Source organism: Phaethon aethereus (assembly GCF_964289735.1).
Source record: "Phaethon aethereus genome assembly, chromosome: 17".
Taxonomy (NCBI): domain Eukaryota; kingdom Metazoa; phylum Chordata; class Aves; order Phaethontiformes; family Phaethontidae; genus Phaethon; species Phaethon aethereus.
The window spans coordinates 7,290,372-7,317,305 of record NC_138593.1 but is presented as its reverse complement, the minus strand read 5'-3'; the positions used below and the strand labels follow the sequence as shown (position 1 = coordinate 7,317,305).

The following is a 26,934-nucleotide window of genomic DNA, read 5'->3' as shown; positions in this document are numbered from 1 at the left end:
ACAGGATGAGGGCCTCAGTTCTGTATATCTGGGTAATTTAAAAGAGATCTTAGACTTTGTTGTCTGTTTTTGTTGCTGTGTACTTCTAAATAAGTACTACTTAAAGTAGCAAAATATTAGACTGTATTAAAAGTCTAAGCGATGGGCTAGTAAATGCAGTTGGCATTTCATTAAGAAAATGGTAGGTGACGTTCGTGTGTGTGAATAACTACACCTGGAATCTACAATTGCAGATCATCACTGGCATAATATTTTGTCTGTGGGTTTTGTTTTTTTCTTTAAAGCTAGTGTTCAAATACCTTAAACATCAAAGTCTTCCCTTCTACACATTATTCATTCTTGCAAATGTCTCATATCCTGCAATAGAATGATCAGAAAGGTATGTCTCTTTAGATATGGTAAATCAGTCTTGTGTCCTTTTGGAAAAGCAGCTGGGAATGATTTTATGGTTATTAACTTGAATTCAATATTTTTTTTCAGTCTAAGCTTTTTAAAATTCAAAAAACTTTCAAGCACTTTTTCAATCACCCTCTCCTCTTCTCACCTCTCCCCAAAAGTAAAATCTTACTTATTTTGTTTGATCAGCAAGCCAATTCCTCCATCTCCTTCTAGGGACATTAAAATGAAATTCAACAGAAAACATCTCATAAAAAATTGAAACTCATATTGGTTATCTGAATAGATACCCACTATACCTGGGACTGTTCAACAGAAGGCATGGTGATTCCAAGGCCTCTGCTATAGAGACGGTACTTTGTAGGTCTGACATGGTCTTCTTTTATAACTTTTTCTGATCACTTTTGGGGAAACATGAATTTGGGAAATGTCTAGATGATGATGGGTATCTTGGTCATATTCAGTTGCTGCACAACCTACCGTTTTCACTAGCTGGTAAAAAAAATCTAGTGCCTCTGTATTGGTTGAGGTTAGTAGCTCCAAATAAGCTGGGGTCAGGTTGACTTGGAGTCCGTTGCCTTGATTAGTTGCACAATGGGCTCTACAGACAATGGCTGTAAGACTGATGCTTTACTGAATATTCTTTTCAAAATTTTTTAGTTCTGTGTTGTTTGAAGTGAAATTTACTACATTTGACCTCAGCAGCTAAGGAGAACAGGATTGCAAATGCAGAAGCAACTGAAGTTTTCCTGTGTATCACCATCTTTGCGCCAAGATGGAGTGTTCTGAAGTAACGAAGAGTCAACAGAAGCAAAGATAACTGTTGTAAGATCAACATTGTACAGGACCAAGCCCATTTCAAGGAGTAGCAAGGTAGCTACAGACAGTAGCAAGGTTTGGGTTTTTATGCTGTTGTTATCATTGCAGCTTTAGCTATTTGACAGTCCAGTAGCGGCCCAGAAGTGCCCCAAGGCAATAAAACGTCATTACCATATAGATGCCTATGACAGATGGCTATTTTAGAGTGCTGACTGTATTTTTAGAGTCTTTACCTGAGGCTACTTAACATCATCTTCATCTTCAGCCAGCTGTCCTTCATCCAGGTGTTTATTCTGGCTGAGCACAGTGATAGCAGGGACATGTAAAGAGTATGATAGACTGTCATTTGAATGCACAGTATCTTGATGTTTCTTCATAGCAGCTTCCTAATCCATCTTGGCTGATAGGAGTGAAAATACGAGCCCTATGGAGATGAGTAGGAGTAAAAATTAGTAAGAGAGTAATAGTGAGAGAGAGAGAAACTGGATTTGTGATTTGGAATGGGTTCGCAGCATTGCCTCTGGCTTGTTCCGTTGATTTGGAACAAGTTACTAATGCCTTCCCATGTTCCCCATTTGTAAGATGGGTCAGCAATCAGAGATGATTGCTATGGTTTCAACAAAGGCATTTTCACTGAAATCCAGATGTTGCATACATTGATTTTGATCTAGTTTTCTTTTGGCAATATAAGCCTTTCTGAGGGAAGAAAAATTGGAAACCTGACCCTTTTGGGCAGGAAACAGTGGCTTCAGCTCAATGCTGTTCGTGTGAAAGTATTTCAAAGCTTTTTGGTTTTGTTCCAATGCAAAAAGAAAATACATTTTCTGACCTGAAATTTTTCAAAAAACACTACTGCCATTCTTCAGTTAGGTCTAATTGTATATCTTCTGTAACTTGCTTTGAGATCTCTGAATGAAGTCATCTATAAGAGCTAGCTATTATTTGAATGGTGTTGGGTGAGGTTTCAGCCATGTAAGCATATTCTCATGCTTTTCTGTACACACCATAGACTATTTTAAGCTGATCATTTAAGAACATTTACTTAGCAAAAGGAAGTAACTGTTTGACCTAAGTCAATCATGGATGACATCATGTCTTTACAGTTTTAAATGAGCTCTTTCAATGATATGAAAAAAAAAATCCAAATTTGGTAAACTCTCTGAGATAGTCGAAAGTGTTTTACAAGTCTTGGGACAAATGATACACTCATGTCAGAATCCAAACTGAATTCTTGTGGCCAGCTTGTGAACTTGGAGTTTATAATGGAAATAATGATCTAACAGATTCTTAACCATATCAAGACCAGCAGGTGTGGCTATAATATATTAAATGCTGTGGAGACATCTAATAAGCTACACTTGAGCATTGGTTCAATACATTTTCTTAAGCCAAATTGGTATTTTCCGGGAAAACATAATGCTATGACAGACTTGCAGTAAGAATACTACTAAAATAATCAAAATACTGGAAGATTGCAGGTTCTGAGCTGCTTCTGCTGAGCTGACTGAGAGTAACCAAATCCTGTACATATTTCTATAGAGACATACCTATTTGCAAGAGGTGACACAGTAGAAACCTGTGGCATCTTTTGGTCAGTATAAGACTAGATTATGGTGAAACTCTAGTCTAGGCTTCTCTGCGCTGCTGATCCCTCCAACACAGGTTTCATTGGTGATCCCCAAAAGATAAGGGGAGCATTCCTGTAAGGCAGACACAAGTCTTCTCAAGCAAGCTGCACCCTCAGGTGCCTTGCGGAAGGTGAACAAGAGGAGGGTCAGAGGTAGGACAGCAGTGGAGAGTTTATACCTCCGGAGAACCTGAGCAGGCCTTGCCAAGTTATAGTAAATTCAGGGAGGTGGTAACTTTTGCTGGATTTTGAGCTTGGCAGCTCCTGAAATCAAGAAGGAAAGATGAAAGGAAAAAAAATTCCCGCAACCAGGATTATATTATGGTATACAACCGTCTAAGGGAGATGCTATACAAAGGAGGACCACTGTGAACATGAATGGAGAAGCTGCCAGCTGAAAGGGCTTATTTAATGTCCATAGGTATCAAGCTTAGAGATCTTGGTAATTCTTCAGCAGTCGCTGGATGTGTGTTTGAGAGTAAGGGCCTAGGCTGCGTTTTTCCACCTATCGATGATTCTATGATTGGAAAGACATGGACCTGTTGGAGTGGGTCCAGAGGAGGACCACAAAAATTACCAGAGGGATGGCACACCTCTCCTGTGAGGACAGGCTGAGAGAGTTGGGGTTGTTCAGCCTGGAGAAGAGAAGCTTCTGGGGAGACCTTTTTGCAGCCTTCCAGTACTTAAAGGGAGCCTAATAAGAAAGATGGGGACAGGCTTTTTGGCAGGGCCTGTAGCAATAGGGCAAGGGGTGTAATGGTTTTAAACTAAAAGAGGGTAGATTTAGATTAGATATAAGGAAGAAATTTTTCACTGTGGGGGTGGTGAAACACTGAGACAGGTTGCCCAGAGAGGTGGTAGATGCCCCATCCCTGGAAAGATTCAAAGTCAGGTTGCATGGGGCTCTGACCAACCTGGTCTAGTTGAAGATATTCCTGCTCATGGCAGGGGGGGTTGGACTAGATGACCTTTAAAGGTTCTTTCCAACCCAAACTGTGCTATGATTCTGTGTGTGCTTGGGAAGAACTTCTCATGCATGTGGATGTGTCCCAGCCACGTCACTTCCAGGTAGGAAGTGGCTCATAGGAAATCCACGGAGCTGAGTGTGTGACCAGCTCTGCCTCTTGCTGGGAGCGTGGGAACTTCGTTCAGCTTCTTTCCAGCACTGAAGCGGGCGGGACATCATCACCTCCAGGGGCTGCACCCACAGACAAGGACGAGCTTCGTCCCGTCTGTTCTCAGGAGCTGCCTGTTAGCGATGCTTGGGCAGAATAAGGGCCCTCTAGGTGGGCAATGAAGAGAAAATGGCCACTGGTGTCTCCCGTGGGAAAGAAGCACGCAACTCCACTGGCCCCTTCACCCAACCGTCGCACTGAAATCCAGCGGCGAGGGCCTGCGCCGCACCGCGGGGCCCGGAGGCGGGCGGCGGCCCCGGCAGGGCCGGGCCGCGGGGCGGGGAGCGGCGGGCGGGGCGGCGCGGCGCGGCACGGCGGCTCCACCGTGTGCATGTAGATGAGATCCCCCGGAGCACGTCACTCCGCACCGGCGCTCTGCGTTTGGGGCGGCGGGGAGCGAGGGCGTGCGAGCGGGAGCCGCCGGAGGGGGAGAGGCGGCGGCGGTGGCGGCTCCGCAGCCAGCAGCGGCTCGGCTCCGCGCCCCGCGCTCCCTGCGCGGCCCCGCGCTCCATGTCGCCCAACCCGCCCCTGCGCGGCCCCCGCGGGGCGAAGGCGGGCGCCGGGCGGGGAGCGGCGCGGCGGTGCTGAAGGACAGCTCCGCTCCGCGCCCCTCCGCGCCCCGGGCGCGCCCCGTCGCCGGGTGGCCGCCAGGCCGCCGACCGCCGCGCCTTGATGTGCCCCCCGCCACCGCGCCGGCGGCTCCCATGGCGGTGGCACGGAAAATCAAAACTTTGTTGACGGTGAACATCTTGGTCTTCGTGGGCATCATCCTCTTCTCCGTCTACTGCAGGATCCAGGACCGCTCCCAGGAGCTGGTGCAGATTGTCCGGAGCGCGGACCGCCGGGCCAGGAGCCGCGGCGGCAAAGTGGGCAGCCTGGCCGACAGGGAGTCCATCCTGCAGCGCCTGGACCACCTGGAGGAAGTGGTCTACAACCAGCTAAATGGTACGGAGGGCTGGGCGGGGACGCAGCACCAGTCCCAGGTGCCCTGTGCTCTGGGAGGTGCTGCAGATAGGGGACGAGCACCCAAAGTGCCTGCCCGCTGGGGAGGGCAGCTGGGGTACCATATGCACTGACCCCACAGCTGACATGCTGAAAATGAAGGGAAAGAGGTGGCTGCTGGGTTTTGCTGGAGAGATCTGCTGAATCCCCCTTGCCAACTCTCCGTCCAAAGTCAGGACTTCCCAATAGATACAAAGTTAAGGAGGCTGCAGAGTTCATGGCTTTAAGGATCGGTGGAAGTCCCTGCAAACTGTACCAGATTTTACAGTGTGCCTGAATATTAACTCTGCATGGATAGGTGTTTGTATAGCAAATACACTCTTCGGATAGAGCTGGAAGTCATATACTTGGTCTCAGAACTAGTTTAAAAACAGTCTACTGAGTTCATATGCTGTGTACTTTTAATGGTCTATTTAAACATAGCACCCACATGTTTTCTTAATGACTTTGCCATTTAAATTTGATATTATCTTTGGCGAGGAGGGGAAGCATCCACCACTTCTTTTTATGACATACTGTTCTAGTTCACCAGCCTTGAAAAATCTTGGTAGGTAAGCAAAGAGCCCTTCCATGGTAGTTGGAACAGCCTAAGCTATAAAAGTTGGTACAGAACAACTAATGTTTCATACAGAAACTAAATCTTCAAAACAAATGCATTTGTATTTGCATAGCTTCATAAAGTTCTAAATGTGGAACATCAAAGAAATAAGTATGTGATTAAATACATCAGTGCTTTAGACAAGAAGAGGCTGAAGGAGTGAACTTTACATGAAATTATAATATAAATGTAACATTTAGTGTCTAGCACCAAATAAAACTTCCAGTGCAAATATGTTTAAGTATACCAAATGTGCTTCTAGGCTGCTTGTGAAAATCTTACTCGTAACATTGATTTAGCAAAGGCTACTGTGGTCTTAAAATACAGACAAATAGGAGGGTTAGGACAAAGTATATTTCCTATTACTGCTTTTGGAATGAATGTATAAATCCAAGTAGGTTAGACAGTTACGGTAATATGCAGTCTATGCCAGCAAGTGTTATAGAACAGGCATCCCCTTACGCGCTCATCTGTATAAACAGGGGAGAGAGAAGGGGAATGTGGAGTGTGGGTGTTAGTCACAAAAATACACATTCATGAATTAGAGGGAAAGCATCAACAGCTGTGTTTCCTAACCATATTTTGGAACAGTTTTGAAGAATGTAGGATTTAAGAGGGAAATCCTCTTCCCAAATTCAACAAAGCCATAGAGTTCCCAAACTAAATTAGATCAGTCCCCGAGCTATATCCATCATAGCTCAAATGAATGGGTTTTTTTGGCCCGAATTGATTTGTTCTTGGTGTTGTTCGTAGGTGGGACTTTGGGTGGGATTTACCTGCTCTGGGTTCATCTCAGCGCAGCACCCCTGGAGAATCAGCAGGAGTCCTTAATGTACTAGGCAGAAACCATTGCACATAATGACTTTGGCTTCAAAGCAAACAAGCAGTTCTCTGTAAAGTATGGCTGTATTTGGGAGACTTTTTTTCTTTTTCTTCTTTAATTTGGTTTATTGGATATGGAACTTCACAATGAAATTACTTGAGCTTAAATGTTGTGTTGCTTCTTCAGGTCGTGATGAACACTGTAGGCAATTTCTTCTTCTTGGAAGTTCTTACACAGGAAAATACAGAAAGTTTTTCAAGCTGAGCTGTTCAAATTTCCTATTCGTTTCCCTTCAGTTTCTCTCTGACACGTTTTCTTTTTTATTACACAGTGTTACATGAACACAGATTAATTATCTCAACATTATTGTGAAAGGATAACTTTGTCACTTTCTTCTTTTTTTTTTTCCCCCCCATCCTCTGGCAACAAAACCGAGAAGTCCTAAAAAATTAGGAGGTGCTTCACTGAAATCATCAGAGTTGCATTACTGTAAGTGAAATCAGGATCAAGCATCTATGTTGGTGTTTAGCTCACTGGCATTCCATTTTTAATACGTCTCATTACTTATGCCATTAATGGGCATTGAGATTCAAGGGAGCCTGTCTGTGACAATGCCCTACCATGTCTCCTGGACGGACTGGTGTTACACAAGCACTCTGTCTGCTCTGGAGCTGTACAGTTTCATCCTAGTGTTGTGCAAGGTTTCTCAGACATTATCCTGTATACTGCTTTATCACAAGGTTAGAGAGTTATCTGAGGCCTTCTTGGATCTTACTTTTTAATGAGGTGGGTCAAAGTCACTTTTCTAGGAAGAGACAGACATGGGTAGACAGATTTTATTCATAAGGAATATGAATTCCTTGCATACCCAGAACTCCTGCAAGCAGGAGTTTGAGTCCAGCTCAATATTATTATTATTATTATTATTATGGTAGGTCTGTCCAGATCAGTATTTCAATTTTCTTCTCTTGTTCCTTTCTGTTTTGAGATTAGAAATTTAGAGCCACCTATTAATTAAGTATCTTGTATTTTTGATAATAAAGTCTCAGTGATCTTTTATTTCATTTTTCTTTTCTATTTGGATTAGTCCTGAACTGTTAAGACCTTAACTGGATTTTCTAGGGACTCTATTGAAGATCTGGTGCAACAGAAAGACAATTCTGTGAGAGACCAGCCCTGCAGCTGCAGCTGTACAGAATTTTCTGTCACACTTATTTATTTTCATGCAATCAAAGAAATGTTATTTGAAAGTGTACCTTCTGCAAGGAAAATAAAGACAAGCAGTAATGTTACAAGTGTACCAAGAGGCATCCTAAAACTGATCACTAGAGAACTCATTAACTTTTCAGTCTGAAAAAAACCTGTGCATACAATGCCTATGGAGGTGTGTGTAGAACGCAGAGGACCATGCATGAAAGTCAGTAGAAAGCTTGTCCTTGCAATTACCTTTGTCAGAACAAGAATTTTTAGAATAGAATGAATGAGAATTGCCATGATTCCCTGCAGAGTCATGCAGACATACACCCAAACAATAGTCTTCGGTTGGCTCGTGCTTCAGTTTTCTATCAACTTAGGAAAATAGTATTTTTGAAAGCTTTCTTTACGTTCAGCTGCTGCTGGCTTTGGTGGAAGTAAATGGGTGGAGCGGCAAAGGGAAAGGAAAGCAGTGGAACGTGTCTGTGGAATTTCCTTGGGGAAACTTTATATTACCCCTTAATATTTGACTTTGAGTATAGCATTTGTTTTGAAAAACTGAGTTATTCTAGATCTAGTTCATTAGTTTCTGTATATTTTTCATTTTTACTATGGTATTTCTATTGATGAATATGATTTATTGTCAGTCAACACAGAACTAATGCCAGATAGGCTTAATAGCAACTCATCAAATGGCATAATGATAACACAACACCTTGGTATTTTCTGCCTCTATTTTTTGTAAAGGGAAAAAATAAAAAAAAATTAATTGACTGAATTTTTCCCCTAATCACTTTTGCATCTGAGTCTGTTGCTAATGATTTACCATAGAGCATAAAGAATTTTTAGTGCCCTGAGTAGAGCATAACCTTTCATGCCAAAAGCAATTGAAGGGTCAGACTACAATTTCATTGTAATTGCTTTTTTCCCTTTTCAGTGTCTCTTTCCAGTAATACACAACAATCAATACAGCATGTAATTAGATTTCATTCAATCTGCAAAGATTAAGAGAGTTTTCATCTTCTCATTATGTATGCTCACATCATGTCTTCCTACCCATGTCTTCTACATTAGACTTCTTTGACCTATTCTGTTGTAGATGTGGAGGGATAAGTTTGGAGTATTTCCTTGAATTTGGCAGATTATCATTCTTTACACATCATAATTTGATTTTGCTCTCTTTGGGAAGATTAAATACAATAGCAATTTCCAATATGATAAATGGGTTTTATATTGCATATGCATTTCATGGAGGAGGCTGGGGGGAAAAAGCAGACAATTCATGTAATTGCAGCACACAGGCTTAAAATGATGGAAATAGCAGGTCCTAGGTGCAGGGGACTGATTCATGCAGACTGTGACTCCTGATTTTTAGAGTGTACTGGAAGCGAAGTGATTGCATTTAAAATTCAGCCTGGCAATCTGCATACTTAAAAAGTACAGTAGTATTTTTAAAAGGCCAGTTTATTCTTCATAGGCTTGAGGCTGGTTGAAAATGGTTCCAAATTTCCATACAGAAAGTAAGGGTTGGGAACAGGCTGCAAATAAATCACGCAAATGTCCACATCAGATTTGTCAAAAAGAAGCTTTTACAGCTGGCAACTTTCAGTTGAAGAGTAATTACTTTGCAGAGAAGAGAGGTAAAGCCACGTGTGCATGGGGGAAGATTAAGTGTAACTGCCAGCCTTACATTAATGAAACTGCACCTTTTCATACCCACATACAGATTCTCATGTTATAACTATTTCTATTTCATTTGGTTATGGTCTGATGCTAACACGCATCTGACAAAATTAGCACATAATTAACTCCAAAAGTATCAACTGCTTTTGATACTTTTTCAAGTATCAAGTCAAGGGACTACTCTCAGCCTTGTTCTTTCCTTGTACTGGTGAGAGGTTTCTTCATGTGGTTTCATTTTGAGGATTTTTAAAAGAAATGCAAGGTTGGGCGTTGTGAAGGCAAGAGTGAAAAATACCAACTAAATTTCTTTTTTCTTTTATTTTTAAGTTAGGCTGCAGTTTATCTGTTCACCACACAGCTGATAACAAGTATTTTCAATTGTTCTGGATCAGTTACTGAAGCTTTGGCAAGTAAACATTGTTACAGGCCTGACCTTCTGTATTGCCAGGTGATGGTCAAGTCCAAAAGACTGATTTCCACTTCACCTTGGCTTTAGCTGTGTTAGTCTTGATTTATGTAGCTGAGGAAACTCAAAACCAATGATTTCAGGAAGGCCAGGATTTTATTCCCCAAAATAAGGGAAGAAAACATCATGAGTCAATATTTAGATACCCCGTATAAAAATATAACATAATATTTGAAATAATATTACTCTACTTAGGCACTTCAGGAAGAAAAGGTCTAAAGGTTTCATAGGAAAAAAAAAAGGGTAAATCTCTTTTGTAAAATGGGCAAAATTGCATTCAGCTCTTCAAAATATATTGGCAAATATGAAAAATATATCTCAATTCCAGCAGCACATCAGTGATTTTAAAGTCGCTCCCTGCACTCTGTGTTTCATATAGTGGTAACTATTTTTTTATGTAATGTTTCTGCTTTTTGCGTTTGTTGCTGGGAAGAAAGCTTATTTTGACAGAAAAATCATGTGGTAATTTTCTCATTGACTCACTTATTTGTGTAGAACTTGAATCTTTTGTACTACATAGGATTAAAAGCAATGTTTACAGAGGTGAAAAGAAAATCTTTGACTGATGTTGTTTTTGTTGCCTTTTAGGAGGTATTCCAGTTCAGTTTCTTTCCATTTCTTCGTAGATGTGGCTGGAGTTGGAAGAATAAATATGGGGCTTTCATCTTTCTAGTGGAGAGCTGCAGTGTGGTTGTTGCACATCTATAAACACCATACAGGTTTAGAGTATTAGAAAACTTGACTTTAACTTAATACCCTTGAGGGTGGGAGGTGGGGTTGTTTTTTGGCGGGGGGAGTTCTTTATTTGATTTTTTAAGTAAGTGAAGGCAGATTGCAGTTAAACCAAGTGCATCATTTAAAAATGCAGTTCCAGCCACTGAATGCATGGCTGTTATCCAAGGAAATAATAAGATTTATGAAAGGAAGGAAAAGAAATGAGTCATGTTTAACAAATTTTCCTTTTATTAATGCCCATCTCTAACCTTACTAATGTGTACTCAGTCTCTCTTTCTCAGTATACTTGGCATACTTTTTATTGTTGTTGTTATTTGTGGGGTTTCACTTGCTAATCATTTCCATCACTTATTTTAAACTAACAAACTGAAGGGGGAAAAAAAGAACAGAAAAAGAGCCTGTGATGTTGTGGGTAACAGGAAGGAAGCAAGCCAATGATAGCAGAGCAGCTTCCAACCTTGTTGTAGTCCTATTGATCAAAATTGTCCTCTGAAATAAGAGAACTTAAGCTTCTGAGAATGAAAGCCAGATAGAGATCCTCCCACTGACCCAAAGTCGTCTTCTCCTGAAAGCACAGAGGTAAAGCAGCCAAGTCTTAACTGGATGTGTATATGACTTGTGTCTCCTTTTCCTAAAATGCTATAGCTATGGTGCCACGGAAATGGCTGTCAATATCTGAAACCCTTGTAGGTGGAGGCAAAACCTGTTTCAAGGACAGCATGGCAGATGCAAACAGATTAAAAATTGTCTTTCTGCCCTATAGTTTTTATCCTTTGAGGTGTTCTGGAATATCCAGGTTTCCCAGACAGTTTTGGAGACATGCTGCAACACAGCTGACACTTGCTGGTTACTCAGCAAGTCCTGTAGGACATAAAAAGAATATGAAAATTACCTGTAGCAAGGGTACAAGCAAGGTCCTGAGTCAAGATTTGCTTGACTTATGGAACAGAAGGGAGTAATCAGAGAGCAGTGTGATGCAACTTTGTCTCAGGTCCTGTCATTTATCTGGGGTTAATTTGAGTTTAAATGCATGGTAGTACTGCTAGGGATGAAGGTGACAATCCTGGTTCTGTAACTCATTTCTAAATCTAATCTGCTAGGCTTTCAAGTTCTTATTTGCAAACTCCAGTACACTGAGGAGTATGGAATTTCACCTGGTGAAGATAGCTTCCACGCTTGGTAGGCTTCATCTTTTCAGTGTTGGCTTACCTCTAATTTCTGTTCTGTCTTCTTTCATTGCCCACAGTATCTGCCCTGGTAGCATACAAGAGTGTGGCATGGATAATCTGTATTACTTCTCTGGCCTTGTTTTTTTGAACTCTGAAGCAGTAGGAAAAGGCCTTCATTTGCATGAACAAGAGGTCCTCTAAAAATGAGGGAATGGAGGATGGGATTACTATTTGTGGCAAAATGGTCCTTCCTTAAAATTGAGCTTCACCAGCTGGCTTGCTGAAGTGATGGTGGTCTGGCGTAGATCTAAATATAGTAGGCTATGTGTGTATATGCAAGCCTGTAGATGTCCAGGGAAGTGGTATTTTGGAGCTGAATTCTGCTTTCTTACCCTTGTGTTTGACATTCTCCTCCCATGGTGAGGGAGGTGGGCTTGTGCTTCTGTGATTCTTTGCACTAGTTTTTTATTTAATCGGGTTTAGCTAACTTGGACTCATTGCTATGCACAGAAGGACAGTGCAGCAGCTCTTTCTGTGGGAAACCTAGTGGAACATCCAGAGGAGCTCTCACACCAGTTTCCTACCCCTCTTACTGCATTTTTCAGGCCCTTTAATTTCTCAATACTTTTGCATGTGTTATTATTTCGTTTATGCCTCTTATGTCATCTTGCTGAAATGTGTGTTGGGAGGGCTTACTTCAGTGACTATAGATAAGTTTGTTGGTCTTGTCGTAAGAGGAGGAAAGGGGTGTCCTCAGGATAAGCAAACCTGCTTTCTGTTTGCCATCAGGCTAAGCTACCTTGTGTGCATTCTACCCAGTCTTGCAAAGCTGCCTTGCAAAACAGATATGGCTACCTGCCTCTCCCTTTATTTTACTTGGACAACTTGTTCTGAGGAATCTGCTCTCAAGCCAAGGATGAGCCTGGTACCATGGATTGTTTTGTATCCTCAGTGAGGGGAGTCCTTAGTGAAACAATGCAGTAGAAAAGGGCCAATTCTGGGAATCTCTGACAGATGGCAAAAGACCTAATACATTTTTTATTTTTTCAAGTATTGTTCTTGATTACTGGCTTTGGAGGAGAGTCTGAGGGCATCTGCAGGGCACATAGCTGAGACGACAATAGACCTGATTTTGCTTTGTCATCACAAGCAGTGTGGACACAGTTTTATCAGGGACTGAAAAGATGTCTAAGTAAATGAGCAAAGCATTTTTAGAAAAGCTGAGAATATAGATTTCTGAATATTTTAAGCCTTGCACCACCTCCCTTGGAGCTGTTTTCTAGGAGCCCTTTCACTTGCCACCACAGTCTGATTTATACTTTTAATGCTTGAGCTGTAATTTGCATGTCATCCTGTGAGAATGGGCAATGATTAAGAAAACTAAACCAAGGAAAAGGTTTTAGAAACAGCTTCTCTAAGCACTGCTACTTAAAAGTAGTTCTATCAGGCAGAGGTATTTGGTGACAGAATGCTACAGGAGCGGGTTAACGATTGCACAGCATCATTTGGAAATTACATCTAAATGACCCAAACTCAATGGATGAAAATACAAAGGAACATGTTGGGCCTCTGGGATTCTTTAGTGCATTTGCTTCAATCTTAACCTCCTGGATTAAATGTTAGAGCAAATGCCTAAGAGGCTGCTGTAATGCCAGTATCTCCCTTGGGTTGAATAGCCACAGTAAAATGGTATAGCACTGGCAAAAGCCATGCTATCCCCCAGCAGAGCCCTAACGCCTCCTCCCTCTCTGCAAGGCCAAGGCATGTCTGTGGAGAGAAGCTGCTGATGTAAAGGCCTTTGATACCTGTGTGCCACTGGACACCGCTCCAGGAAGACAATTGCTTGGCTGTACAAACCACTGCTTTCCCCTTTTCAGGCAATCAGCTGTGGCAGGAGGGAGAGAGGAAAATCTGAGCCTGTGTAGGCAAAAGTCAGCCGTGAAACTCAGTTATCTACTTTCTACTTACATTTCAGAGCTACTTATACAGGCAATCCAGCTGTCTTTACTGGAGTACTCATGAGAGTAAGTGCTCACTAGTGTGAGGGTCTCACTTTGTAAGGCATGACTGAAACCAGGTTTGCTAGAGTTGCATTTGAATCACTGCTTCGTACAAGCAGCATAAAAGGTCTCCCAACTAGGCTTTAATGTCAGATAAACCGATCAGGGACGAAAATGGATCCTGCCAGGTCTCTCTCTTCTGTGAAGTTCTTTAAATATTCAGATCCTGTGAAACACAAGTACTACCTACAGAGGTTCACATAGGGCTGTGTTAGACTAGGCAGAGATACCTGTGAGGGCAGAGACTCAGGAAGCACAGAGCGTGTCTCTGTGGGATTACCAGTGTGTTACTAGTTCTTGTTCCAGGGAAGAACTGTTAAAAACCATGTCTGTGACACAGTTAGGAGTCGTGTTTAGTCAGGAATCTAAGTCAGGTACAAATCCCACACTGCTTTCTTAGCAAACAGCAGATCCTGCCAACCCCTGTTCTGCTGTCAGCAGTGCATTGTGTGGACAGTGAAAGATATGCTGGTTGGATGGGGAACTTGCTCAAATAGTTTTTTATGCCTGCAGCCGTGATCCAAATTCTTTTTAGCTCACCCATGCACTTAGTTCTGTTGAAGTCAGTTGCCTAAATTCATCTGTGCTATTGATCCAGAAGCATTGGCACAGCCAGCAGTTATCAGCATAGTGACTCCAGTAGTAAATCTGGCCAAGTTAAGGTACTTCCGCCACAGGATGAACAGTATATTGCCTAGTTATGATGATATATATGTAATATAAAGGATGAATTCATGCAGTGTCCCTGTACTGTTTTAGTATGGTTGAGAACAGAACCCTTCCTCCTTGAAGGTTTTGGAGTGATTCCCCTTTCTGGTGTAGATCTGGTGAGCTTTGTGTTTCTACCTCTGACCCCTACTACTGGAGTCTTTGCTTCTGTGTTTGTGCTGTTTGGCTTCAGTTTGCATTTTGCAAAAAGAGGTACACAGACCAGGAGGTCAGATTAGCAGCCTTATCGCATCTGTCTTGCTCCTGGTATCTGAGTAAGCTTTGTTCAGAGATTGATTTATCTGTTTCCACAACACTGCACAATACTATCTACCTACCAGGGAGCAAAAATGAATCCTCTTCTCACACCCTCTCTGTTACGTATGCTGCTGGACAAAACCCCCCATGCCTCAGCTGCTGCCTGTGGCCCCACAGACATAGCTTCCCCATCCCTCAGCCAGTGCCTGCACGGTAGAAGCCCTTTGCTTTTGACCTTTGAGATCTGCTTCTGCCTATGATAATTTTTGTCTCAGTTTGACAGTGGTGGTGCCTAACTGATGGAGTTTAACTGGAATCCAAAACTAGACTTTTCCTCCAGATTGGATTGAATAAGTATTTTTATTGTGCATATGCAATTACATGCATATGGGTTATCTGCATCCTAGCTGAATGCCTTAACCACTAGTAAGTTGTTTAAAAAATAAAATCAAAAGGAGAATCATATAATTTTCCCTTTCGTTTAGATGAAGAATAAGACTTCTGCTGCATTCTTTAGAGCTGTGGGTCTTATGTGGGCAAATGTTTTCAGACTTCAAAGCGAGGATGGGACTTTTCATTCCTGCCTTTTCAGCATCCTCTGTTGACTAGCCCCATCCCAGGCTTCAGCCAAAGGTTTGATCTCTTCCTGGCAGGAGGGCAGGTCCTTACTGCAAGCACTGGTCTTGGATTCCAGATGCTAGCACCTAGGAGTTATCCTCAGTGCATCAGAGCACTTTGGAATGCAACAAAAACTGGAACTTGTGCAAGGTCACACACAGTCTCCAATTCCTGTTTCCCACAGCTCAGACTACCATCCTAGCCAAGGTAATGCTGTACTATTCCCAAAGCAAAAGGGGCTTTGTTGCACAGGAGCTCATTTTTCTTGGAAGGTATCCACCATGACAGCTGGAAAGCCCTCTCCTGCAATACTGGAGAAGTTTGCTTCTCATTTTGTCTCTGTGGCATTTTTTGTGGGGTGATAGGGTTAATTGGTTGTTTTTCATTTGGATTTTTTATGCTGGTTTTGTATTTTATTTGGCAATGGGGCCTTACTGCCCTTTTAGAAATTGAATTTATTTTTTCTACAGCTCTCATATGCCTCTAGGATGTGAAGCTTTTGTAAATAAAAATGTATTTTTTTGTTATATAGCTCATTTTCAAGCAAGCTTTGTGTTGTAGAAAAAATTGGTGGTATTCTTTCCTGTGCATACTGAACTGAAGGCAGTGATAACACTAAAAATATCCTCAATTGAAATAGCATTATATAACCCAAAGGTTAGACTTCATTGGGATTAAAATTTGCAGTCGCTTTATAGATTCCTTGTAAGGCAGATTTCTAGTCATCCAGCCTTCTGTAAAATGAAGCTACTGATAGCTGCACAATTTTGCATCTGCAAAGCTCAGTCCCATTGGTGACTACCACAAGCCCAAACCTGCTGATGAAAAATGCTGATACCCGTTGTGCTGGTGTCAGCTGACCAATGAGGCTCCCGTATTCCCACGTTGTTTGCGTTACAAGCACTGCACCGGCGGTGCTGAGCAGCGACTGGGTACTGTTCACACCTCTAATAGGAAAAAACAGATTTTGCTGCACAGAGCTGTTAATCCTAAAACATGATGATAGATTGCAGGTGGCTCTGTGTAACAGATGGGATGGGAGTGAAGTATGAGGTAATAGTGAGCTGATCATGTTCAGGTTATTAAACAACCTAATACCTAACTGCTGAAATAGTTGGTGCTTACAACTTAAACAAGCAGTGAGTGGTTCGGCTTGGAAAAATGAGTGGTTGAGTAGTTGAGGTGTTAGCCTGTGTTAACCTTGGGTTTGGAAACTACATTTTTTTGGTAGTTCTGTTATATAATTTCTGTGTCACATGGAGAATCCCCAGAAGCCAGGTCTGCAGATTTAGGCTTCGGACTTTCAGCACCATCGCAGGGACGTGGGCAGCCAAATGCTCTGCTGGAGCCTGCTTGTGTATTTCTTCCTGGTGACTGGTCTTTTCTCCCACTTTTTAATGACCTTTTGCATCTGCTAGAGTTTGCAGCTCTCTCATGACTTGAAGAATGTCCTTTGTTTATTCACTGCTACTATTGTAGGGGACAGTGAAAAGATTTGCAGGTATTCATTAGAAATTTCCCATCTTCCTTCTATTTAATATTTGGCAAACTAACTTGATGTATCCTTCCTGAGATACTCCTCTGTGTGTAGACCTGAACATGTCAGCACCTGCACTGAACACTCCGTTCTCATCTACTCCAGCTTGGAATACACAAAACCAATAATCTTTTATTTTAGACCTGTGCCAGCCTGATCCTCTTCCTGAAATAAATCCATCTGGCTCAATGCATTTTCATTCAACAGAAAATTAATTCTGGAACGGAAGTGGCTTTTGTAATGCTGGTATCCAGTGGGGTTATATGTAAAACCTTCTGTTTTCTGAAAGAGTCAGCTTGGTATGGTTCCCATATTCACAGCCTTGTTCCCATTTCAGGCTGCAGAGAGCCCTCTTAGATGAGGTCAGGAAATTAAGAATTTCTTCTGTGATTCATTCTGAACCTGACCTGCCTAATAACTGGGTTCTTTGTCTCCCTCTTTCTGTCACACATTAAAAAGTTCACAAAGTGAGATTTTTAAGTCTTTCTTGCACAGTGAGAAGAGTGAACAGAAGATATTCAGAAATGGTGGAGAAATATTCATGAGAGAACAAAGACATGGCCTAACTTTGAAGCTGGGATGGTACAGCCTGGCGTGCCAGACAGCAGCTGAGTGATGCAGCTCTCAGAGAAGACGTGGATCATTGCAGAGGGCATTTCTGCATATGTTGCAGGACTTGTTGTTTAGGCATCTCTCAGCTTTTAATCATACTGACAAGAAGCTGGAGAAAAAATACTGCTGTCTTAGAGACACAGTAGAAGTTGTGGAAGAAAGACGAGTGAAATACTTTGTAAAATTCTTCTTATTAAAGTTGCTTATAGTTGATGAAGTAAGCATGGGACTAGTGAACTGGAGTCGGGGTCTATGCATGAGTCATGACAGGACTGCTCTAGCCCTAAGGTGAAGTGGAGTTCTCCATTGCAGCACAATGTACAACAAGTTGTTCTGGGAAAGCCCGTAACACAGTCTGACAATTCATGATAACGTAGATTGTTGATAACTATTCTGGACCAGAATTTCAAGTGATGAAAACTGCCTCTTACATAGCCTACTTACGGCACTATAGTAGCAAGATCAGGATCCTGTCCCAAAGGGCAGGACAGATATGCAGGATCAACACCAATTAGGTGTGAGTAGGTGGTGCTCTGTGTGATGGTAGGCTGAGATATCCTCTGTACGCTGTACTATCACAAACCAAAACTGTGTATTTCTCAATAGAAATTTATTTTAGAAAAAGAAGTCAGCATATGATCTTTTGGGTTTGTCCCTGAACTGGAAGATGTCTCTAGTCTGCTTGATGGGTGATATTCCATGCCTATGGCTTCTCTGTGCTGGATACGAGTGTCTCAGGATATGGTTGTGAAAATAGAGGTTTTTTAATTTTCAAAAGTATTTTGACAGATACTGAACTGACAAATTCCCTGTTAAAAAAAAAGGGTTTTGTTTGATACTCTGCTGATGAGGCTGTATGGATTTGGGATCATACATTGTTTTATAGTCTTTTGAAAGGTAGTGAGGGAAAAGCACCCCTACTATAAAAAAACAGAAGGATTTATAAATGCCGGGGGAGACAGGCAGAGTTGCATGGAGTGGTGTGTCCTGCTGGCATGGTGCCTCGGCTCTAAGTCTGTGTCTCACTTCCCAAGAGAAGAAGTGCTAATTTAGTGAGTCAGGCATTTCCATGTGAATTTTCTTTAACATGATATCTTTACAGGGAAAGTAGCTTTAAATGGGGTCACAGACATACCTCATTATTTCATTAGGAATCCCCTAATCTGTGACCAAAAAGCATGCTGTATTATCACTTAACCTGGTTCTCATCATTGCCACTAACACCTGACAAGAAGCATGTGTAAGCTCACAGAAACAGGAACCGAGGGCTAAAGGAGCAGCTTCAGTGCCAGCTTTTGAGAAAATATTTAGAGCTGCTGAAATACAAGACCTGAGATTCATTTCCAGGTGTGCCTTTCTTTTGCTCTTTAGCTGTGGTGCCAGCTCACCTCTCTGCTCTTTTTCTTCCCCTCCCCTTATCTGTGTCCTCTATTTAACTGAGGAGGTCTGAGTCCATACTAGTCTGTGCAGCTTCTATTGTTAATCAATGATACAAATAACAGCCAGACAACCAACAGACCTAGATATCCAATAATTACCACAATTAATTCTAAAAATACATATTTAGTTTCTTGAGCAGCAGAAGCAAGAAAGCTGACTTCCTTGTGGGTTGGTATCCTAAAGGTGAATTCTTGGGTGGGCTCTAATAGCTCCAACAGGTCTCTTGTATTTGATCATTCACTGAACGTCTTCTCTCAGTAGTAACATTTTAATGCCACTTTCTTCCCAGATGTCAACTTCTGTGACACTTACAGAACTGTGATTTTTTGAGACCTCTGACTGTCTGCCAAGCTTTGGCTGAAATTAGACACAGTCCTCAAAATGTAGCAAGTGGAGGTGAGGGGAGGGTATGAGAGAGGGAAGTAGACTGATAGACAAATGCAGACAGCATGATCCCACAAACTGTTTTTTCATAGCAAACCAGGCTAAAAATCATATTGGTGACAAATGAGATTTTTACTCATTTAAACACAAACATGAAAATCAAGTTCTTCCTTTTAAAGCAACCAGACTCAGGTCTTCACATTGAATTCCTTTGCTTGCTCTGTTAATTGGCAATATGTTAATGCAAGCATTTTTTCCTCTGTTTTCCTGCTTACTTCAGTTAATAGCTACAGCAGCATGAAATTTCCCTGACACTACACCAGTACAGCAGGAGAGCCTCCTTTATTTTCAGCTTCCTGAAATGGCAGACTTGGGTCCCACCAGCTTGTCTCATTGCCTTTCAGTAGTGACTGAATAAATTAAGCGAGGAGCAGATAAATGATCTTATACTGCTCTTTGCTAGGCAGTGTGAAGCATGCTCTGCTGCTCATCTCATCAGATATCCTTCATGGCCCAGGTGCTCAGCATTGGCTTTCACTGGGACCATTCGGTGCTGGAAAGCTCTTTCTGCTTATGGGAAACATGGCTCTGACCTGAAGTTTAAGCGTAACCGGATGGCACATCAGCTTTGTGTCCTTGAAGAGTGATGAGTCCAAGCCATAAGCTCAGACCTCAGTTTTCTAAAATTCAAATTCTAATTCATACCTGTCTCTTCACTGAAGGATCTTCTCCTGTATAAAAGCCCCTTCTATCACTGTCTTAATTTCTCTCTCTACTGTGTAATTGAACATCTCACAACGTAGTCATAAGTACAAACCTGAGACACATCAGGGGATGGTAACATTCATTCTTTTATGGCTTTTCTGCATAAAGTAAAGGAAAGCTTGAAGAAAAATTGAGTCTCTGAAAACTTGAATTTGTTTTTATGTTGCCTTGGTGGAAACCAGATAAGCACTGTTGCAGTCAGGGGCCTTAGGAAGGTAAATTGGAGAAGTCTGATCCACAAAAACTTGACCCTTGTCTTTATATATGATCTGAATTCTGTATGCATGTGATAGCTTTAAACATGCTCTGTAGGTGGATCAAAGCAGTATGTTGTTACCAAATGCACCCCCACTTTTTCAAACAAAGCCCACTTTTTCTTGCAGTGAGTTTGTCAGGGCGTAAACTAGCCATAGGTCACAGTCAATTCCTAAATACCAACACACAATGAAGCCAATCTTGTTAATAATGAATCAGGTATTATAGCAGTGCTGTTTTTTAAAGTGCCTGTAACAGTGGATCGTAGCTTTCCTGCTCCTGGAAGTCTGAGTCAATTTATCTTTATATCAACAATAAACTAGAAAGGGCAGAAATCAAAGCAAGCAATGTTTTTATTACCGCTTTTAAATAAAACATTGTGCCAATATTTTTTCCCTAACATTGCATCTTTATTTTCTCAAACTTATTGACAGTTGCTATTTATCTTCATTTCTCCTTTCTTTTGCAAAACTATCTCATCCTTTGATTTACTTCCTCCAAAGAATAAGGTACCTAATTCTTTTTATTTTTCCCTGATAAAACCCTGATTAATTGTATGTTACAAGCTACCCATGTGACATTTTGTCTTTCATTTCTAAATAGGCTTTCTTTTATGGATTTCAAGAGGGAACACTTTCCTCTCTAGAGCCAAAACCAAATCCAGGCTCAACATTTCCTTAAACAATAGCAAGGCACTTCAAAACCAAGTGTGATTCTCAGCACTGTGGACTCCTTCTACTCCTCTGTGAGCAGGAAAGAAAATCAGACCCTTAGTTGTGGCACATGCTCTAATAGATCTGCTAGAAATGTAGCTGCCAATTTATCTCATCAATTAGAACTCTCTGCATAGTAACTTTCTTCAATCACTGTAGCTTCAAAACTGCCATAAATTGTTGATTTGAAGCATTTTGGTTTAAATGCTGGATTCTGGACTGTGTTTTTGCTGTTTCAGATGTGTCCTGTTTTTGGTTTTGAACTGACTTGTCCTGCTGGTATAAAATTAAATCATATGTGTATTGAGAGGTTGATAGCAGGAGGCACTGCAGCCTGGCATCGACAAGCAATGAACAGCTGTAGGGTATGTTGACGTGAGATATGAAAATAAAATGAAAGACGGGAAGAGGAGGAAAAGCAGAGATGCAAGTTCTATCTCAAACCAAATTGCCAAGCCAAACTCCCTGAGAGGTGTCAAAGATGTGCCTGAAAAAGAAGCCCACAAACACAGTTCAAGAAAAATACACATATTTACGGATGTAAAATAGGCAGTCTGTCAGGAAAACAAGTATGTTTTGAAGCCATCCATCCATATTGCTGTGTAATAATGCAAAGAAAAGTATGTCACTTTTAAAGAGCCTAAAAGGCAGTATCGCACTGAAAGGAAAACGGAGGAATCACGGCGCTCTCTGGCTCCTGTCAAAACTGATACCCAAATTAACTGGTTTTCAAGTGCAGGCCCTTGATGAGATCTGATGGAAGTATTTGAACTCTCATATCCTCAATGGCAGCTGATCTCTTCCTACTGTCTATTCCCAAGGAGAAATGCCCGATGATAAGATTGAGAGGCAGCAGATAGAGAACCAGCACTGCTCTGACAGAACTGGGGACCTTTTCAGTCATTTGATTCTCTCATGGCCAACAAAGACACTGGACAGTGACTCTTGGAGCATGGAGGGGAGAACAGTGGGCATAGACAGCAGGTCTGTAGGTGTTACGTTGTCTCTTTATTGTAGTTGCATTGCCAGAGGTGAACTTGCTGAGTAATTTCAGAGCTGTGGAAAATGGAGATCCTTGAAAGTAGTTTCAAGCGTGATGTGATTTTGAGTTCCAGCAGCTGCTATGGCTGGGCTTAATGCTGTCATCTCTGCTGTGTAAAATGGGTTGAACAACCAGGAGCTTTTCAGTCATACAAATGGCAAGTGTTGTATGTGACTTTGTTATTGGGAAAGCTGCCTGTGTGATTATGATAGTTTAATTTAATAGCAGACTGTTTAGGTAAATGAGCAGGGAGGCATATGAATGTTTGCAAATAATGTGGAGCATGATTGCAAAATGATGCTGCAGGAGATGGGCTTGTCTGGCCCCTGTCAAGAGCTCACCAAGCACCCTTCAGCAGGGAGAGAAGAGTTTTGCTTAGTCTTGGACACAATCCCTCTGCAACAGAGCAGTCCCAAGGGTGCCTGACTGAAACCTGGGCTGAAAGGAAGTAATCTGGCAGGCTTGGCAATGTCAGATGTGATACAGCCTTTGGTTAGTTTAATATCAGCACAATAGAGTCTAGAGTAGTACAAGCCTGTGTAGGACCTGAAGTTAGATAGATATGCTTTTTTTTAGATTCCTTGTATTTAAAGATCATTTCTTCCTTATGGAACCTAACCCTGTGGGATTTACTGCTGTAGTTGAGCTGGTCTGAGAATAGGCCAGTCAGGCATATCTCATCCAGAACTGCATCAGAAAGCAAAGGGGTATTTTTAATGGTTAGAGACATGCAGTCAGCTCTGAAGGTGCAAGAAAATGTCATTGCATCCAACAGCATCTTTTCAGCTGTGGGCTCCATCCTGTCAGACCTTGGGTCAGAACTCCCTTCCTGCAACGGTCTGCTGCTTCCCTTCCCTACCTCTGATTCACACAACCAGACTCCTTGTTCTTCAAAAGATATTTTCCTCACTTATGAAATGAAAGCCCTTTAACTTGGCTTGGAGCAGCTTGTTCCTGAATCTAACTAAACAGTCCCAAAGTTTTAGCTCTTGCACCTTGGAGCTTTTCAAGGAGAACTCCTTTTCCCTTTCCCTAGTGGCTGTGTTATTTTAATGATCACTTTCCCCAGGAGTTCTCACCTCTGTTTCCCTGGAAAGAATAAAGAAAATCTAATACATTGATACAGATGATCCATTTCATGTGAGTCAGTGGCACTCTGACTGTGACAGTACCAGAGAATTCATTGCTGCAGGAGGCCATTGAATCCGATATTAGTGGCTGGGCTTTTAAAGGCACTGGGTAGTTTTAAGCCCTATTTCTACCTGTCTGAGTTAAGATAATGAGGGTAATCTAATATTATGCTTCAGGGTTTTAGTCACCTGCCTGTGGTGTTCAGAAGGGAACTCTGCTTCCAGGGACTGTGCAGAGTTTAATTGGCAAGTGTTTAGTTTCCTTTGAAGCCTCGGGTACTGGCTATTGCCAGAGGCCAGATACCAAACTGGTGACACTCAAATTTTGTCTCCTTTCAATATTAGTGGTCTGCCAGGCAGCTACACCAACATTTCAGCTCTGCCCCCACCCCAACTCCAGATTTATGCCATCACCAGAGGAGGAGTTTTCTGGCTTTCCTCCAAAGCCCTGAAGAGAAGAATCTATTTTATAAGTTTCATCAGCACAAGCCACAAGTCAGCTGGGATTTTAAAGCTTCTAGAAGAATCTTGGCATCTGTTATTTATTTAAAGAAAACAAACTGATCTTTCTCTGTGAATTATATTTTTGATCATTAAAATGAAAATTAAAAAAAATCAGAATCACACATATATAATTTAAAATTAGGCATATGGGGTAGGTTCTTTTTTTTGTTACTCAAAATTTAAGTTTAAAAATATATCACACAGGTCTCCCTTATTTAAGACTCCTTGTTCTTTAGGAAATTGATTTTATTTATATCAAGGCTCTGACAAAACTCTGGCATCTCTCTTATTACCTGTAGGTTTGGGATCACTGTCCTACCTCACAAATGGGCTTTTATCTTCATCTCCAATAGTCTGTGTAGTGCCTATTTCTTGGTCCTCCCAGTCATCAATCTGTTTATCTCCTCCTGAATTATCTGTTGTAATTAGAATACATTTTCTCATCTCGAGGGGAAACCAGCTCCAAATGAGTATTCTATAAAAGCAATTACTTTTGATATTAGATATCTGTACATAAAAACACAGTATTTCTTCCAATTAAAAAGCACTAATGAATTTTGTATCTAGAGAGGCAGTAGCCTACGCAATGCTACTGTTCTGCTAAGCCAATGAACAAAAAATTAGGCCTGTAAGAGGGCTAATGAAGCCAGCAGTGGCACATGTGAAACACATTTGAATAGCAGGTCAGAGAGAGAAAATTACTTTGCAAGGACCTGTTTTCCTTTTTTTCCCCAGCAGGCCTCTTTTATGCGTCTATGGACTTGGTCATTCTCCACATTGTGCCAAGATAACTAACAGTTTTTCCTACTATGCTTGTCTTTTACACCTGGCCCTCCACAGAATCTGTTCAATGGGATAGGAGAGAAGATCCTCCAATCGGCTATGAAACAACTTGTTTTCTTGCTGTTATGACAAGGATGAAATCCTCAAGGCCGCTGTTGTACTGCAACCTCTGCCTCTCCTACTGATCCATGTCATCTTGTTGTCCTCTTCACTGATTTTTTTTTTTTGCATCTGTTTCTTGTCTTCAACATTGATGGCGAGCTCTTTGGGGTAGGTATTGTCTTTCTGGGCTCATGTAGCATCTGTTACAATGGTGTCCTGAATCTGGACTACATGTTATGAAAACACTAAGAAAAAAAAGCTGTTCTGGCCAAATCCTGTCCTGGTAAGGCTTCCTATAAAGGGTTTAAGGATTAATACATCAATGTGATGGGGACAGAGTGTGTAAGATAGAATAAGGGTCAGCTTCCAGCCCAGATGCTGATAACAGCCCAGAGCATTTTTATGGCATTTTCCATCTGATGTACTTTGACCACTTGACAGGTATTTGTAGGCTGTGCCTCAGAGTGCTCTCTGCAACTAGGAGATGTCCCCATTTTAAAACAGAAGAAACATAGAGCAAAGCACATAAGGGACTGGAGATTAGTCCTCTTTCTAGATAATATGTCTTAATCTCCATCATATCCAAGGCTCCTGATTCTACACTCTCTCTGCCTGACTAGCTTCTGTGGGCAGAAAAGGAACAAGCCTCCTACAGGCAGAGCTGCCAAATCACTTCATCCCTTCACTGCTGGTCAGCAGTCTTCTCACAGATAAATGTCTTATAGGATTGTCAGCCATCTGTGGATGAAGGGCAGGAAACACTATCTCAGGCTCCCACTTGAACAGACAGAAGAGTCTGGAGATGAGGTCAAGGTACAAAAACACTGCACCACCTAGAGACAAAAATTTGGACATTGAATGTTTCAGCTTTACAGGTTATTGTACTTTTTTCCTTTACCAAACCATCAGCCACAGGATACTGTTTGCCTTCTCCCTGGTATATATTCTCTATATATATATAGAGATGCTTGGGTCTGATACTGGATAGTAGGGGACATAAATCTTTCAAGCAAGAATGCAGCAAACTTGATTATAACTATAAAAAATAGGACTGTATTTTGGATTTCAGATAAATGGAAGTGCTGGAGTCATTTAAATTGGATGGGGCTTTGTTTGTTGCTCTCCTTTTTGCAGAGAGTTGGAGCCTGTGTCCCCGAGGAGTGCTATTTGGTGAATGTTTCTGTATGTAAAACTAAATCTCATCCACACACAGAATTCCTTCTAGCTCAGAAAATAAGCACCTTCAATATGGACAAAGTTCAGATCAGTTCCCTGGGCAGCAAATCTTATATAGTATGTAGGCTTACTGCAGGGTGGTGGCAGGAGAAACTGATTTGGGATATGGAAAGCTGGGATATGCAGAAATCAAGGGCCAGGCTCTGTTTAACATTTAGATTGAATCATGAGCCAGATACTACTGACTCTTCATGCTGCATACTACTGTTTGCAAAGTTGACTGAAATAGTGACAAATAGTGAAATTGTTTCAAATAAGATTTTTTTCTGGATATTGTTGATTATTGCACTTGCAACTGCAAAATGCTTTTACTTTTCCAAGTTTAATTTTGGTGCACTGAGCTGCCAATGCATTCAGCAAATTTATGCCTATGGAACAAAACAATTTTTTTATATTCTCCAAGGCAGTAATCACAGAGAGACACTCTTTAGCTATGGTCATTTCTTCATTAGCCATAGTTTGTGCAGTATTTATGGGAGTCAATGAAAGAGGCAGATACCTGGTTTTGGCAAATTTTTACATAGGGACCTTTGGCAAAAATGAAGCATACAGCATGGGAGAGGGAGGAAAAAGAAAACACAGGCTGTGAAACTTGTTCAGCTTTTTGGCAGAGTCAGGGTAGTATCATAAGATGGAGAAGAGAGAAATGCCATTCTACATGGGATGTCATATGATAGGTAATACCTATTAGCTTCTAGGTAACACCATTACCAGATAGGTAACACCATTAGCTTCTGCTGACATCACAGGGAATCACTGGACAGAAGATGCTTCAGCTTTTGCCAGAGTAGGTCTGTGTTAGAAACGGAGGGAGGCTGCTTTTTAATTCCCAAATTAACCACAACAGGACAAGAATTCAAGTAGTCACCACCATATCTTGTGCAATCCTGAGATGTTCCTTAACCTTTCAGAAGATCATTTCTGCCCAGAGGTGGATGGGATGACTCCTTCCAACCTCCAGGGGCTTTGGGAGTCCAACCTCATTGGTCTTTGGGGGGCACTGCAGTATTTCAGTCATGGTTGCAAAAGAGCTCCAAGTACCATAACCTTCTGTACAGTGGGCCCTGCTTTGTATTCAGTAGCCCAGAGAAAGGGCATCT

At 41.6% G+C, this 26,934-nt stretch overlaps 1 protein-coding gene across 1 annotated transcript in view; it reads left to right on the top strand.

Moving 5' to 3' along the window:
* Positions 1-4,721: 4,721 nt before the first annotated feature.
* The window catches only part of GALNT9 (polypeptide N-acetylgalactosaminyltransferase 9), a gene marked incomplete at its 5' end in the record, with an annotated part of 158,416 nt that continues 136,203 nt past the window's right edge, over positions 4,722-26,934 (top strand). The window contains one exon of the mRNA XM_082007487.1: positions 4,722-4,962. Coding sequence (XP_081863613.1) covers positions 4,722-4,962 — 241 coding nt within the window. The remainder of the gene's footprint in view (positions 4,963-26,934) is intronic.